The sequence below is a fragment of the Dermacentor albipictus genome, chromosome 8 (genome assembly GCF_038994185.2).
Source record: "Dermacentor albipictus isolate Rhodes 1998 colony chromosome 8, USDA_Dalb.pri_finalv2, whole genome shotgun sequence".
Lineage (NCBI taxonomy): Eukaryota > Metazoa > Arthropoda > Arachnida > Ixodida > Ixodidae > Dermacentor > Dermacentor albipictus.
In genome coordinates this window covers 34,080,670-34,096,014 of record NC_091828.1, presented here as the reverse complement: position 1 = coordinate 34,096,014, position 15,345 = coordinate 34,080,670, and the positions used below count along the sequence as shown (strand labels likewise).

At 47.1% G+C, this 15,345-nt stretch overlaps 1 protein-coding gene across 1 annotated transcript; it reads right to left on the bottom strand.

The window, feature by feature from the left end:
• Positions 1 to 2,851: 2,851 nt before the first annotated feature.
• On the bottom strand, positions 2,852 to 3,316 carry LOC139049224 (uncharacterized). The gene has a single exon (XM_070524592.1). It carries the CDS (start codon positions 3,314 to 3,316, stop codon positions 2,852 to 2,854), a length of 465 nt encoding a protein of 154 aa, XP_070380693.1.
• Positions 3,317 to 15,345: the final 12,029 nt, after the last annotated feature.

Sequence of the window (15,345 nt, the reverse complement as noted above, 5' to 3'; positions counted from 1 at the left end):
CGTAAAATTTGAGGGTCCCTTTGCGATCATAGAAAGTCTGGGGAGGAACAGTTGGCGTGTTCGCACTCTGGATCAACCAGGAAGCTTGGACAGGAGAGGGCAGAAGGATATTGCCATCCACGCGGCTCGTCTGAAGAAGAGGGTCCATCGATAAATCTAAAGAGGAAGAAGACGGGGAGGGAATTGAACTGGCAAGCCAGTGAAGACGTGTTGTCTCTGTCCTTTACAAATATATATATATATATATATATATATATAGCTAAGGAAATTACGCTGGCCCCAGTAGCACAATAATAAAAAGAGACGGCGAGGTATATTGCTTTTGCACAGTATATTTTACTCACGTCAGTAAAATATGGTGTGGAAATCCAGCGGACATCATACTCTCTTTTTAATATATACATATATATATATATATATATATATATATATATATATATATATATATATATATATATATATACGTGCGTGTGTGTGTGTGTGTGTGGAGGTTGTACACCATGCAGAGACCAACACCTAACGCTCCCCGTAATCAATGCTTTAACAACGGAGTTACACATTTTGCCATTTTGCAGCAACTTCAAATCAAATTATGACATCACCCTTATGCTATCTTTGAAAGTGATGATATTAAATTAACTAAAATTTAGTTTACGAATCCGAGCATTTACATAATGTATGGCGATGAGCTAGCTTGTACACGAAGTAGAAGACCGCGCCACACAAGAACAAGATAGCGCACTGTCGTGTGTCTTCTCGTTTACAGTCCAGACTTCTTGCAGCCGAGGTAATAGTGGAGATCAACGTTGTTTTCCAGCCAGACTTCCTAGTGCGTGGTACGACCACTTCTATGTACGGCAGAGGACAGGCACTATTTTGAAAGTTTGTTAGCACTCAATCGCTCTTTCGGCGTTGTGGGCAAGCTATATTATTCTCAATTTAAATTATAGAAACGAGGCTTTGCGCTACAAATCCAACAGAACATCGAACAAGGTCAATGATCGTCGGCCGTGTTCGCTGCTATTGCTGTGCTTTGAGTGTATCTTGCTTTTATTGGGCCAACTTCTGCTTGCAAAACTAATTTACATTCAAATCACAGCAATAGGGGCGAACACAGTAGGTGATCGTCAAAAGTTTGATCAGCGGGCCAAGCGCGTTGGCTTTTATACGTCAGTCATCGAAGGTTAAAGAGCAATCGCTGGTGCCTGCGTGTCTTGCAGAGAGTTCTACGCCATTCACGTCCCGCATACATGCACAGATTACACAAGGTTCGGTGACAACACACTGCGCAATCGAAGCATCGATAACATTCCAGAGATGTCCGATACGCGGAGACGCGCCCTGCATGGAGCGATAACATTTGTTACATGATGAACCGTGGTCGCCAGATGGACAAGTAGACGTGTCGATATCCTCATCTTACACAGCACCGTCCCTATGTTACAAACAAAGAAGCAGAGCGAAGAAAATGACAACCAAGCTACTCTGTGAAGATAGAATACCAGTGAAAGCTGACGTCAGTCAAAGCTCTCCACTGAAAACCAAATGCTTCCGCTGCCATACCATTTTTCAAGGGTGGAATGGTTGTCATTTTACTTCTGCTGGTTGTCGCCTCCTCCTCTTCTGATATAATGGCGCTCGATAGCTCCATGATCTTTTCGTAGTGCATGACGTATGTGTACTCTTTCTGCTTTTCCACAACGCTGGTTCGGTTCTCTTCACAGATGGTTTCAAACTTGTGGTCTAGCCGATCCACTTCCCCCCTGAATGCATGGAAGAGCAGCACCTGCCCTCTTTTGTAGGGAAGAGCATTTTCGGCGGAGTAGTGCCGATAACGTAGCACTACCTGTCTGACCCTCGGCACGTAGCGTTTGCTCACTTTTTTTGTACTTGTAAATGAACTAGGCCAAGCATACGGCTTCGAACTCGAGTGGGCAGTCTTTGTACATCTGTATGACGTTGAGTTTCTACACCTCTGTGCTATTTTTGCCGAGCCTCTCGGAAGCCATCTGTTTTTTCGGTCTTGCGCACGTGAATCCTGTCTCGAGCAGACACGTGGGAATATACAATACGTCGCGGCTCTTCACCGACAAGTCTTGCTTGAGGAGGAACCAAGCTGCTTGTTGCACCGACATCTCGATCGTCTTGAGCATGTTCGCTTCCCAGACCTTTAGAATCTGCTTGTATTCTATGTCCGGATTCTAGTCCATTATTTTGAGAACGAACTTGTACAGATTCTTACCCGTGTACCTACAACCTCTTTGGCTCCCACGTCTGGCAAGAATAGTTCGAGGATGCCTTACAGGTTCCTGAGCCCACAGAGGGATGCGCGTTCAGCTTGGAACCCTTCTGCACTATCACTAGGATCGGTCTAGATAATAGTTCTTATATTGACGACGCCGAAAAAATTAGGGAAGGTTAGTCATATACAGCTTTCAAGGCAAAACAGAAGTACACTTAATAAAGAAAAAGTAACGAATCAAAAAAAGAAACAAAGCGCAAAGAAAGTCCGCTGTTCAGCTATGCAAAGTCCCAAAGTTTGTTAGCGCTGGTAGAGCGGCTTAAGCCGCACAACATGGACTATTTCAGGTCGTGAGCCACGTAGCGAATTGCCGTGTGGCGCGAGCTCATATGCGATTGCGCGAATGCGTCGAATGATGCTGTACAGTCTGAAATAGCGGCGTAAAAGCTCCTCACTAAATCCCCGTCCGCGTATTGGGTTGGAAATCCAAATACGGTCGCCAGACCCGTATTCCACGTAGCGTCGCCGAAGATTGTAAGGCCGGCTCTCGGTCCTTTGCTTGTTCTTGATGCACATGAGGGTGAGCTGTCGGTCTTCGGTGCGCTGAATTTAGGCGGCGACGTCAAGATTCTCTACATTCGAGATGTGGGGCAGCTTGGCGTCGACGGTCGTCGTCGAGCTCGTTCCGTAAACCAGCTTTAACGGAGTCATTTGCGTTGTCTTTCGCACTGCCATCTTATAAGTGAAGGTTAAGTATGGCAGGACCGCATCCCACGTATTGTACTCGACAACGACGGGCATTAATGACATGGCGGTGAAGGTCTTGTTCAGGTGCTCCATAAGACCCTTCGTCTGTGGGAGGTAGGAAGTTGTCCTCCTTTGGCTTGTCTCGCTGTATGACTGAATGGGTCCGGTGAGCTGTGCTGTAAAGGCCATTCCTCTGTCCGTGATGAGGACTCCTGAGGCACCATGCCGCAGCAGGATGTTCTCGACAAAGAATTTCCTCACTCCGGCAGCACTACTTTCCGGCAGAACATTCGTTTCAGTGAAGCGGGTGAGGTAGTCCATCGCCATGACGATCCACTTATTTCCCGATGTTGACGTAAGAAAAGGTTGCAGCAAGTTCATCGCCATCTGCTGAAATGGTCCACAACGAGGCTCTTTCGGCTGTAGTAATCCCGCTCACCTTGTCGACTGTATCTTGCATCGCACACAGTCCCGGCATGCTTTGACACAACTGGTGACGTCGGCGGTTAGGTGCGGGATATAATAGGTTTCCTGTATCCTCGATAGCGTCCTGGAGAATCGGAGGTGCCCAGCTGTCGGATCGTTATGTAGGGCGCGCAGTACTTCTGAATGCACTGCTGATGGAGCAACAAGAAAGTAGTCTGACTAGCGAGTTCTTCTTCTTTTCGAGTAGGTCTTTTTGAAGCGAAAACGAAGACAATCCTCGCTGAAATGTCCAAGGAACAAGGTCGGTATTCCCTTCTAAATACTCTACGAGGCTTTCTAGCTCTTGGTCTGCTCACTGCTATTCGGCGAAGTCTTCCGCGCTTATTATTCCAAGGAAGGCATCGTTATCCTCCTCGTCTTGCGGCGGTAGGTCAATGGGCGCGCGAGATAGGCAGTCGTCATCAGAGTTTTTGTCCGGACTTGTAGATTACAGTGAGGTCATATTCTTACAATCTGAGGCTCAACCGCGCCAGGCGTCCTGAAGGGTCCTTTTAATTCGCTAGCCAAGACAACGCATGATGGCCGTTGACGACTTTAAACGGCCTGCCATATGCGCAAGGGCGGAATTTGTTATAGCCCAAATTATGGCGAGGCATTCCCTTTTCCGTCGTAGAATAATTTACTTGCACTTTCAAAAGTGACCGGCTAGCATAAGCTATCAGCCGTTCTTTCCTCTGGATTAGGACGGTACCGAGGCCTGGGCTAATGGCGTAAGTGTGCATTTCTGTATCGGCGCCCTCAACGATGTGCGCGAGAACTGGTCGTGATTGCATGCGCCGTTTGAGTTCTTAAAATGCGTCAACCTGCGGCGCTTCCAAGTTGAACTCGACATCATAGTTAGGTGTGCCAGCAACTCAGCGATGCGTGAAAAATCCTTGCCAAAGCGCCTGCAGAAGGCACACATGCCATAGAATCTACGCATTGCCTTCTCGTCGATGGGCTGCGTGAAGCCTGCGATGGCAGCTGTCTTCTGCCGGTAGGGGCTCACAGATTTTCTGCTGACGTGGTCCAGAACCAGAAGCTCATCTTGAGCGAAGCGAAACTTTTCTGGCTTCAAAGTGAGCCCTGATAACTTGATGGCCTCTAGTACAGCCGAAAGCTGCCGAAGGTGATCGTAGAAATTTCCGGTGAAGACGACAGCGTCATCTAAGTAAACAAGACAGGTTTTCCAATTAAATCGCAATAATGATAATGATGATAATAATCATAATAATCGCAATGTTTCAGATGGCGAGCTCAGTCCAAGCGACATGAGCTTGAACTCATAGAGGCAGTCTGGCGTGATGAAAGTGGCCTTTTCTATTTCTGTCTAGTCGACTTCTATTTTCCAATGGCCAGCCATGAAATGCATCGATGAGAAGTATGTAGCGTTACAGAGCCAATCCAATGTGTCGTCTATCCGTGGTACGGGGTATACCGCCTTCTTCATGATCTTGTTCATTCGACGATAATCGACGCAGAAACGCAGGCTTCCCTCCTGTTGCTCGAATGAGACTACAGGATATGCTCACGGGATTTTGAACAGCTGGATGTTGACGTTGCGCCGCATTTCCTCGACTTGATCCCGTAAGGCTTCATGTTCTCGCGTCAAAACTTGGTAAGGGCTCTGGCGGTGTGGTCGAGCGCTTTATTTTGTTATTTTGCGATGGTTTGCAACTGGTGTTGGTCGAATCCTCGATGACGACGAAAAGTACACATTGTATCCTCGGAGAAGGCTTCTGTGCTGTTTCTGCTCATTCACGGCGAGGCTTGGCCTTATCTCGACGTCTTGTTCGTAATATATGGCGATCGGCATAGATCCGGGAGAATCTGAGAGGACTAACACATTGATAGTGCCTATAATTTCCTCGATTCATGCAATCGTCGTGCCCTGGTTGACGGGCTTCAGCTCCTGGCTGAAGTTGGTCAGCATTGCTTTCACTTCTCCTCTATTCAGTCGAGCGGTCCCTCTTGCGATGCAATTTTCACTATCGAACAGTACATGTTGGTCAATTTCGTTTATGCCTTCTACGTTTGTGGGTGTTTTGGTGCCGACGCAAATTCCAATGCTTGAGTGAGGCTGGATGCTCACTCGATCTTCGAGCACACTCAATGCGTGGTGACTATGAGAGCTCTCCGGCAGTATCGATTGATCTTCCGAAAGTGTAATCGACTTCAACTTCAAGTTGATGATTGCGCCGTGTTGATTCACAAAGTCCATGCCGAGAACGTCATACCTATACTGTTTGGGGATGACGAAAACGGCAGGCTAAGTCCGGTCATGAACGGTAATTATTGCCATGCACATTCCTGTCGGCGTAATCAGGTGTCCTCCAGCGAACCGAATTTGAGCGCTTTCGCACCCAGTCTTAACTTTCTTTAACTGGGCGGCGATTGGTCCACTCATGACGGAGTAGTCGGCTCCTGTGTCCACTAAAGCGATGCCTGCGTGGCCGCCAAGAAGCTCGTCTAGGTCAATGGTTCCTTGTCTTGCGTTGCAGTTGGGTCTTGGCGTCGGATCATGGCTGCATCGTGTTGATTTGAAGCCGGAACGTCGCGTCGTCAGGTCGTCATTCGTTGGAGCATTCTTGACTTTCATGATTCGATGGAACGGCGTGGTCTGGTTGATATACCGTTGAAAAAGTTTTTTCGACGTCTTTGTCGGCAGCGGAGTATCTTCATCCGCTCGACAGGTAGCAATCGCACATCGATCGGTTGCTGCGGTTACATTTCCGGATAAGGGCTTGCAGAACGGCACTGGGCTGGGATAGTGTACGGTCGGCGTTGCGGGACAGGTAACGGACGGGTGACAGTGAACGGGATGGTCGCCCAGGGCTTCACTGAGTGATGGCGAGGTAGTAGGCAATGCCACGTGTGCGTACTCCTTGGTGCAGGCACGCAGCGTTGACGGCGAACACTCTCAGTCGGATGTCGCAGTATGGGCACCGGCGGTAGAGGTGGCCGTTTTCTCCGAAGTGACAGGAAATTGGACGGTGGTTCGGGACGCGCCAAAAATCAGTCTTCCTTAAAATTCATCGCGGGGCGACGGGGTGGTGTGCTGGTGGCGGTGGTGATGATCGACGGAACTGCTTGGTTCCCGGGACCTGCCACGGGCGCGGAGTGGCAATGTGACGGCTGGCTACGGCGGCGAGCAGCAAGCGATGAAGTTGGACTACGATGACTGAGGGCCTAGAAGTGATTGTAGGAGCTCCTCAATTACGACGTCGGTAAATGAAGCCACTTGATGTTGTGATGAAGACAACTTCTGAAGCTCCTTCCGCACCACAGATCTGATTGTCTCATCCAGGTTGTCAGTGGTCAGTGACTGAACTCCGACGTAGTTTGTTGAGTTCTTGCGGTGGTAGAATTCTCGGTTCCTCATTTCCAGTGCTTTCTCAATGTTGGTTGCCTCACTAAGAAACCCTTTGGCGGTCTTCGGTGGGCTTCATGTCATTCCTCCGAAAAGTTCTTCCTTCCCACCACACCTCTGTAGGCGGCTTTTTTCTCCTCGGACATTCCCGGGTCGGCTATCTGAAGCGGTAAAGAAATACAGTCAACTGGATAAAGAAGCGTTAGCCATCATTTTCGGTGTAAAGAAGTTCCACTTCTATCTTTATGGGCGCTCATTCTCCTTGGTCACAGACCATAAGCCTCTTCAAACAATATTGGGCACGAAAACCGGGATTCCCACCAACGCGGCTGCTCGTTTGGAACGCTGGGCCGTTACGTTGGCAGCCTACTCCTACAATTTTATCTTCAAGAAATCGAGCGAGAACGCGGAAGCCGATTTCTGCTCGCGTCTGCCGCTGCCAGATCTTGAAGGGGAAACCAAGGAAACAGAAGAAACATTTTATTAGTTGCGATTGGACTCGTTGCCTGTTTCTAGTCGAGATCTCGCGGCTGCCACATGTAAAGACCAAATTCTTTGTCAAGTGAAGGAATTCACAAATGTGGGATGGCCCGCGTCGATCAAGGATGAAAATTTGAAGCCTTTCTTTCGCAGATGCAACGAACTGACGGTACATCAGGGATGCGTCACGCTGGGCGCAAGAGTAGTCGTGCCGGCAAAGCTGCAAGGGTTCGTTCTGGACGAACCCCACGACAGCCGTCCCGGCATCGTGCGCAGCAAAGAACTAGCACGCAGCTACGTGTGGTGGCCAACCCTTGAGGCGGACCTCGAACTTCGTATCAGAAGCTGCGCTAGTTGTCAAGAGCAACGTAACGCTCCAATCAACGCAGCTCTTCACCCGTGGTCACGGCCGACTTCCCCGTGGCAGCGTGTTCACTTTGACTTTGTGGGAGCTTTTCAGAATACCATGCTTTTAGTGGTGGTCGACGCATATTCTAAATGGCCAGAGGTTTTCGAAATGAGATCGACAACTACAGAAAGCACGATTCGTTGTTTAACCGAGCTCTTCGCACGTTTTGGTTTCCTTGAAACAATTGTTTCTGTTAATGGACCTCAGTTTGTTTTGCAGGAGTTCAAGCACTTCGGGCAGGCAATGGGAGCGCGGCACGTCCTCACGGCTCCCTACCACCCCAGCTCCAATGGGTTGGCAGAGCGTTTCAGCCAGACCTTAAAAAATGCGCTGCGCAAAGACGGCACAGAAGGAACACTGGAGGTAAAGCTGCATAAATTTTTGCTGTGGTATCGCAACACGCCACATGCGACGACTCGCGAATCAGCAGCGGCATTGCTCCTAGGACGACGCTTATGCAGTCGGCTAGATGCCGTAAAGCCTTCCGTGGGGGAAAGAGTAGCACACAGACAGTGCACTCAGGCACTAGGTCGTCCGTGTCTCAAACGTCACTTCTTGGTAGGCGACAGCGTGTTAGCACGTAATTATTCTGGAAAACCAAAGTGGGCTCCCATTGTGATTGTTGCTCAAACAGGACCTGTCTCTTTCCAAGTACGTGCAACCACCCCGAGGGGCACCTTAACCTGGCGTCGTCACCAAGATCAGCTGCTACAGAGGCCTGCAAAGGACGTTACCCCTAGGCACAGAACAGCTGGCGAAGTTACGAACAGCGAGTTCCTGGTTTATCCTGAGACTGCCGGCGCACCAGTTCCTTCCAGTCCACAACCGCCCATGGTAATTCCGGTTGCGCGACAGGCAACACCAGCACCCGCCGAGGCAAGACGCTACCCCATGCGAATTGTCGCCCACCAGATAGATTCTAAGCTGGGCTCTGAATGACTGTGTGCTCCATTAAAAGGGGAGGTGGTGTTGAGTCGGCTGGCGCTCATCTTGATAAGAGCACTCTGCGAAGTGCGCATGCGCCAATAAGTGTTAAAAGCAGAGTGCCCCTTGCTAACGGCCCTGTTTCTTGCCGAGCCTCAACCCCCAAGCATGGGTTAATAAACGTCTATCACCCGGAACTTGTCCGATCCTTTCGGCACACCTGGCGCAAAACGTAACAGTTTTGGCACGTAAAGCCCCATAATTTAATTTTTAATGTTATACGTTCGGTTCAATTCGCGTCTTTCATTTTTATATTCATGGCTCAAGTTATGCGGGACACTTTATACGCCAGTTCGCATGTAATATATACGATTTGCTTGTTCACGTCACTTCATATAGAGGACGAGAATGCCTCATAGCCAGAAATGCAAGTGACATTCTGAATGTTCGCTTCGAAAATCACGAGGATAGGAATATAAGACAAGTTGTCTGAAATCTGAAATTCTAGATTTGAGGCCCGGGGAATTCTATTGCAATAGATAAGCAATCCTGATTTTCTTGTGGATGGGCAGCAGCGGCTGGGACATGGTGCTATGCGAAGCATTCATGTACTGGAGTCAACGTGTCCAGTACTTGCTCTGGACTACGTGCAGCCAGAATGTCCATGCTATTCACTAGTAGACACATGACAATCGCGAGTAAATAACATAGCAATCGCTGGCGAATCTTTCTCTCGCATGTGCTGAACTGCAGTGATATACAACTTCAAGTCGTGAGCCGTAACAATTATCAGGTGTGGTTCGCCGGCTGAAAATTATTTACCTCGAGGAATCGCTCATGTGTTTGGCACCCTATATACCCTCGTTTGCATCATATATACCTAAATGGTTTAACGGTGTGCCGGTGACGGGTATTATATTTTTCAGTTCAGATTCAGTACCGGTTAAGGCACGTTCAAAGAACTTCAGTTTGGGTTTGGGCTCAGTTCGGGATAGAATTGTGGTTCGGTTATGGTTTCGTGTTCAGGTTCGGTTTCGAGAACCTTACAAAGGCGCAAAAGCGTTGATGCGTTTCTGAATATGCACCGATTAAATACAACTGACTGGCTCGCGACTGACTGAAAAATGGAAGCGTCTTCGTCTGCGTAGATGCGTGATGTGAACATTCCCGCCATCCCTCTATAAACTTTTAGGTGGCTTATCATGTCGTAATGCAGGGAAGGCGACCACTCTGCTGAGCTCCTCTGTCTCAATGATTGGCTCCAACATCCTGTTTTCCAAATAACATTTTACACATTGCTCGCCGGTCGCTTATGAATGTATGCGGACGTAAGCATGTACGTCAAAGTTTATAAGAGTGTGACCTTAAACAGGCAAAAAATAACGTCACCCATTGTCTGTGTAGACCAACTGAATATACATGCGGAATTTTCAGTACGCCAAACTGCTGAGAACATTTGATGGATATATCGCCGTGAGGGTACAGCCTCGCGCATTGTTTATTTTCACATTAAAATGCGCAGAGCATGTGTATATAAATGGCAGTGCTGTTCGTTTTGCTATAAGTTCCCAACAGGTCAGGAAGGCAAATAAGTGGAATCTGCCTTACACATCGAGACTTCTTGTACTCCTTGAAACACACCACATTGGTTACAAGGTAAGAAACCTATGGCACTATGCTGCCAAACACAAACTTTGATCAAGCACAGCAGAAGCGTTCGTCCTTAAAGCAATGCTTACTCACTGGGAAGAGAGGTTCTCGTGGTTAGAAATTCTCGCAGCACCACTTGAGGCTATGTGCTATAATGACTGCTTTACAGAGGTGTAAAATTTGTAAAGAATGGGGTGTTTACTTCTTTCAAACTACAAACAACCTGGAATTGTGTGATGTATTAGGGGCATGCACTAGATGATTACAACTACCGCCAATTCAACGAAATAAGAGACCGCATTCAACACGATACGCACTAGTCTCTTTTCTGTGACCAAGCATGCGTTAATATTAATTAGGGATTACCAACATATTAATTCGTTAGAGTAGGCCCTTGTGATCTATTCTTTACTAATTTGAGTTCTCCGCGTAAAGAGTGTAAATTATTGTAAACATTTAAGCATGTGCATCGCTGCCAATCGCAGCGGCGCCGCTGCCGTTTTTATAGGCGCCCCGTCCCATCTGATGCCACTGATAATTTTGAGAATTTGATGGTGAACAAATGTTTTTCCGTAATAGTTGGAACGTTAGTTATTTTGTCTCTGTAGAAAGCGTACCAGGAAGAGGAAAATTTCAAGGACGCTTAGGCTTCACCTTTAAGAGTGGGACGTGATAGCAATCAGAGATCCCTGACTTCTTCTCACACTTCCCAGCTACTGTAGCTTATGTAACCATATTTCTGTTTTCCGGATGTGCTGGCGGAGAACGCTATGCTCGAAGGCGAGCTTTCCAATGTGGTATGGTATGAAGAAATTTATTTAGGTCCTGAGGGGTCAGTCTGGCACTCAGGCGGGCCGCTTCCACGTCTGTACAGAGAGAACCAGCCCCTCTGCCGTCACACGGGCCCTCTGGACAGCCCGAAGTTGGTCCGCCAGCACTTCACTGTGCAGCATCCGCTGCCATCACTGTTCACCTCGAGAACCATCACCGGCCAGCGCCAAGCAGCGCCAAAGCATTTGTTTCTATGTCGAGCGAAACCCCACACTTACTACAATACACTGAAATCCCACTGTCCGGATTAATTTTAATCTTGATGACAGGGTTAGGGTACGTTCGTGTCTGCAGAAGCCTCAATGTAACCGCCTGTGGCCTATTTAATTTACAATGTATCAGGGGGGATGCCCTGCGCCCTAAGTAATAGTGCTTGGTGATTTCGTTGTAGGTTAACAGTTGGTCCCTGTACTCAGGAGCGGGAGATCCAGCCCCTTCAGCAGTACACGGCACACTAATCATCATGCCTCCCTGTGCGCCACCTCGTTGAGGTTACGCGGGGCTCCCTCCACTGTCCCCATGTGCGCAGGGAACCAAGTAACTGTGTGCGAAGTGATATCTCTGCCCTGCAGCAGTCTATTAGCCGGTTCCGCAACAAGTCCTCTCGAGAAGGCTTTAATCGCACATGGCGAGTCACTAAACACCAAAACTCTTCTTGAATAAGTTAGTGATAGAGCAATTGCCACCTGTTCGGCAACCCCCAGAACTTTGGTATAAATGGAAGCACCATTTCCAACACTCCCTTTGCCATCTACCACCACCACCGAATAAGCATCTTTACCATGGTTCCATGCGGTGTAAACAAACGCAGACTGCTCCTCCTGATCATTTGCTTCTCGCAATAAAGCCCTAGATCTCGCGACCCGCCTCCTTAAATTGTTAACGGGGTGCACATTCCGCGAAAACGAACGAACCATGATATTTGCCCTAAGGTTCACGTTCAACTCGTGTAGGGGCGCCCTATCATGCGACACAGCCATGCAGGGCCCCAGAAAAAAGGAAAAGTGGGCAGAGATTGAGGAGCAGTTACATAGAGAACAAATAGGGTTGCATGCGGTTACAGAAACGCACCTTAGAGACTCAGAAGAGCCGCCAGTTATTGAGAATTATGTTTGGGAAGGGTGCAACAGAACTACGTCGGAAAGAAAGGGAGGGGGAGTCGGAATGCTCATCCATCAGGCAGCCAAATGAAGAAGAGTAAATTCACAATGTCATGAGCACCTTTGGTTATCAGGTACAATGACTGGGAAAGAAACTTGGCTGGGCGTTACGTATTTGTGGACCGGAAAAAATTGCACAGAGAAGAATAAAGAGTTAGTGGAGTGCATAAGCGCTGATATTAAGGGTTTTGGGAATGGTGCTCAAATTGTCCTATTAGGGGACATGAATGCCCACATACATGATTTAGATGGCTATACCGATAATAACGGGAAGTAAATGCTTGACCTTTGTGAGCAATATAACCTCGTTATCGTGAACACAGGGCCTAAGTGTGAAGGGGAGATCATGTGGGAAGTGGGAAACCGGCAATCAACCATTGATTACTCTCTGATGAGTGAACGAATTCACGATAAGCTGAGAGAAATTATTATTGCTGAGGAAGGGCATAGCAGCATAGGACGTGACCATAAACGCATTATTCTAAAAAGGGTGATATGTAGTTGGGAAACAGAGCAAGGAGAGCAAAATGGCCAGTCCAGATTTCAACGCTGAACAAATAGCAAATATAATCACTAGAGTTTAGGAAGAACTTAGCAAATGGCCAAGTAAAAAGTGGGAATATGGTGAGCTTTTAAGTGTAATAACGGCAGAAATACGGAAGGAGAAACAACATGTTTGTTGGAAAGGAAAAAAGAAACCGAAAAGCTGGTGGAACAAGGAGATACGAGAAGCGATCGCCAAACGACAGAAAGCATCTCGAGAGCGCAGGCAGGCAAAGAAGGCGCAGTTGCCGCAGGATGAAGCAACCAGTAAATGGGAAATATACCGACAGAAAAAGTTTATGTGTCAAATACTGGTGCGAGCAAAAATAAAAGGTGAAAGTGAACGTTGGTTGTCTGAAATACGTGAGAAAAAGAAGGCCGCACCTAGAATATTTTGGAACCACAGAAATTTATTAGGCAGGAAGTCCACAAGAATACAACAACATATCCTAGACGAAGATGAAAACAGACTGGAAGGAGAAGCGGCAAAAAATGCATCCGAAAAGGAACAGCCGAATCTTTCCGAGGTGATGACGAGGTTGTGTTTGAAAAAAAAAAGAGCATGAAAGAGGCCCAAGTGCAAAAGGAGCTGGTGATGACAAATTTAAACTGGAAGAAAGTGGAAGAGAAAATCCCTCAGCGCACAGCCACACGGCTAGACGAGGTTCCCGTTAGCCTGATAAATGAACTAGGACCAAAAAGTAAGGAAGCTCTGGTGAAAGCAGTGGAAAAAACTTTAAAATATACACGAATACCAGACAGTTGGCGACAAAGTACAATGAATTATATTTATGAATGTAAGGGGGAGAAAGGCAGAATTCACTCGTATAGACCGCTGACCATTACATAGGTAATATACAGGCTAGCAATGCAGGCAATCAAATTAAACCTTCAAGCATGGGCATAGAATAATGGTATTTTGGGAGAGCTTCAGTATGGCTTCAAAATAGGTAGGCTATTGGATGATAACTTATTTGTTCTTACTCTGTGTATTGAAATATCAAAAGCAGAAAGCAAACCGTTCTATGCGGCCTTTTTAGACATTACAGGAGCCCACGACAACGTAGACCGCAGAATTTTGTGGGATATTATGGAAGGGGAAGGATTAGGTGACGATTGTCTACAGCATTTTGAGAGAGATTTACCTAGAGAATACCGTTTGCGGTGAATGGGAAGGGATGAGGAGCGCGGAGAAAGTTCATAACAACAAGGGACTGAGGCAGGGGTGCCCTTTATCCCCGCTGCTGTTTATGATGTACATGGTGAGAATGGAAAGGGCGCTAGAAGGAAGTAATATCGGGTTTAATCTCTTATAGAAACAGGCGGGGACAGTAGTAGAGCAGCAAATCCCAGGTTTATTTTATGCGGACGACATTGTGTTACTACCTAATAAGCGAAGTGACTTGCAGCGTCTGGCTAATTTCCGTGGACAGGAAGGCAGCAATTTAGGTATGAAATTTAGTGTTAGAAAATCAAATGTTATGGTATTCACTGAGAACAGTGAACAGACTGTGGAGATACAGGGCCAAGAAATACCTCGGGTAACAGAATATAAATACCTTGGTATATCGATAAACGAAGGCAATATATGTATGGGAACACAGGAAAAAACCATAACAGTAAAGGAGAAGAGAAATGCAGCCATAATGAAGCACAGAGCGCTATGAGGATACAATAGGTACGAGGTCCTCCGAGGTATGTGGAACTGTGCAATGGTTCCAGGACTTCTTTTGGAAATGCAGTTGTTTGCTTTAAATCAGGGGTACAATCAGGACTCGACGGGAACCAAAGGTCAGTGGGCCGCCTCGCATTGGGCGCTCACAGGAAGACTACAAATGAAGCTGTGCCGAGTGGTATGGACTGAAGTAGTTTTGAAGTGAGGGAAGCTCACAGTAAAATTGAGTATGAAGAATGGCTGAGCAATATGGAAGAAAGCAAATGGGCTGGGAGGGTGTTCAGGTATCTGTACAGCGAAAACATTGATTCACAGTGGAGGAAAAGAACTAGGAAGCTTACCAGCAAGTATGCGGCCTGCATGGTGGGCAACACAGCAACAAGGAAGGTCAAGCGAAAAGTCAGAGAGGCTGAAATAATCTCGTGGTTGGTGGCAATGAAAGATAATGATAATAATAATAATACTTTATTGCGCCAAGTATTGAAAAAATGTACAAACATCCGGCCTGCCAAAGCCTCATTGGGCTTGAGTGGCAGAGCCCGACAGGCAGCGGAACCACGCAGATAAACACACAGGCATGAACGCACATGAAAAGTTACAGAACATCAAATTAGTATAGTGGCAAGAAAAATAATATTAAAAATAGACACGGAACCCAAGTTACATATAAAAAAACACAACAGAATAAAGAGCAAGGAAGGAAAATGAAATAGCATGAAAATACTCAGATAAGTGTAACAACTACTGCAGTAACTAGCGAATTCACAGGATTCATTTGATAAGTGGTGGAGCATGCGTGTACAACGTCGTACCCCCACTAAGTAGCGTATCGCAGCATCTTTTTTATTT

Excerpts from the sequence above, each read along its gene's own strand:
- LOC139049224 (XM_070524592.1), bottom strand. The coding sequence starts at position 3,316 with ATGGCGATGGACTACCTCACCCGCTTCACTGAAACGAATGTTCTGCCG.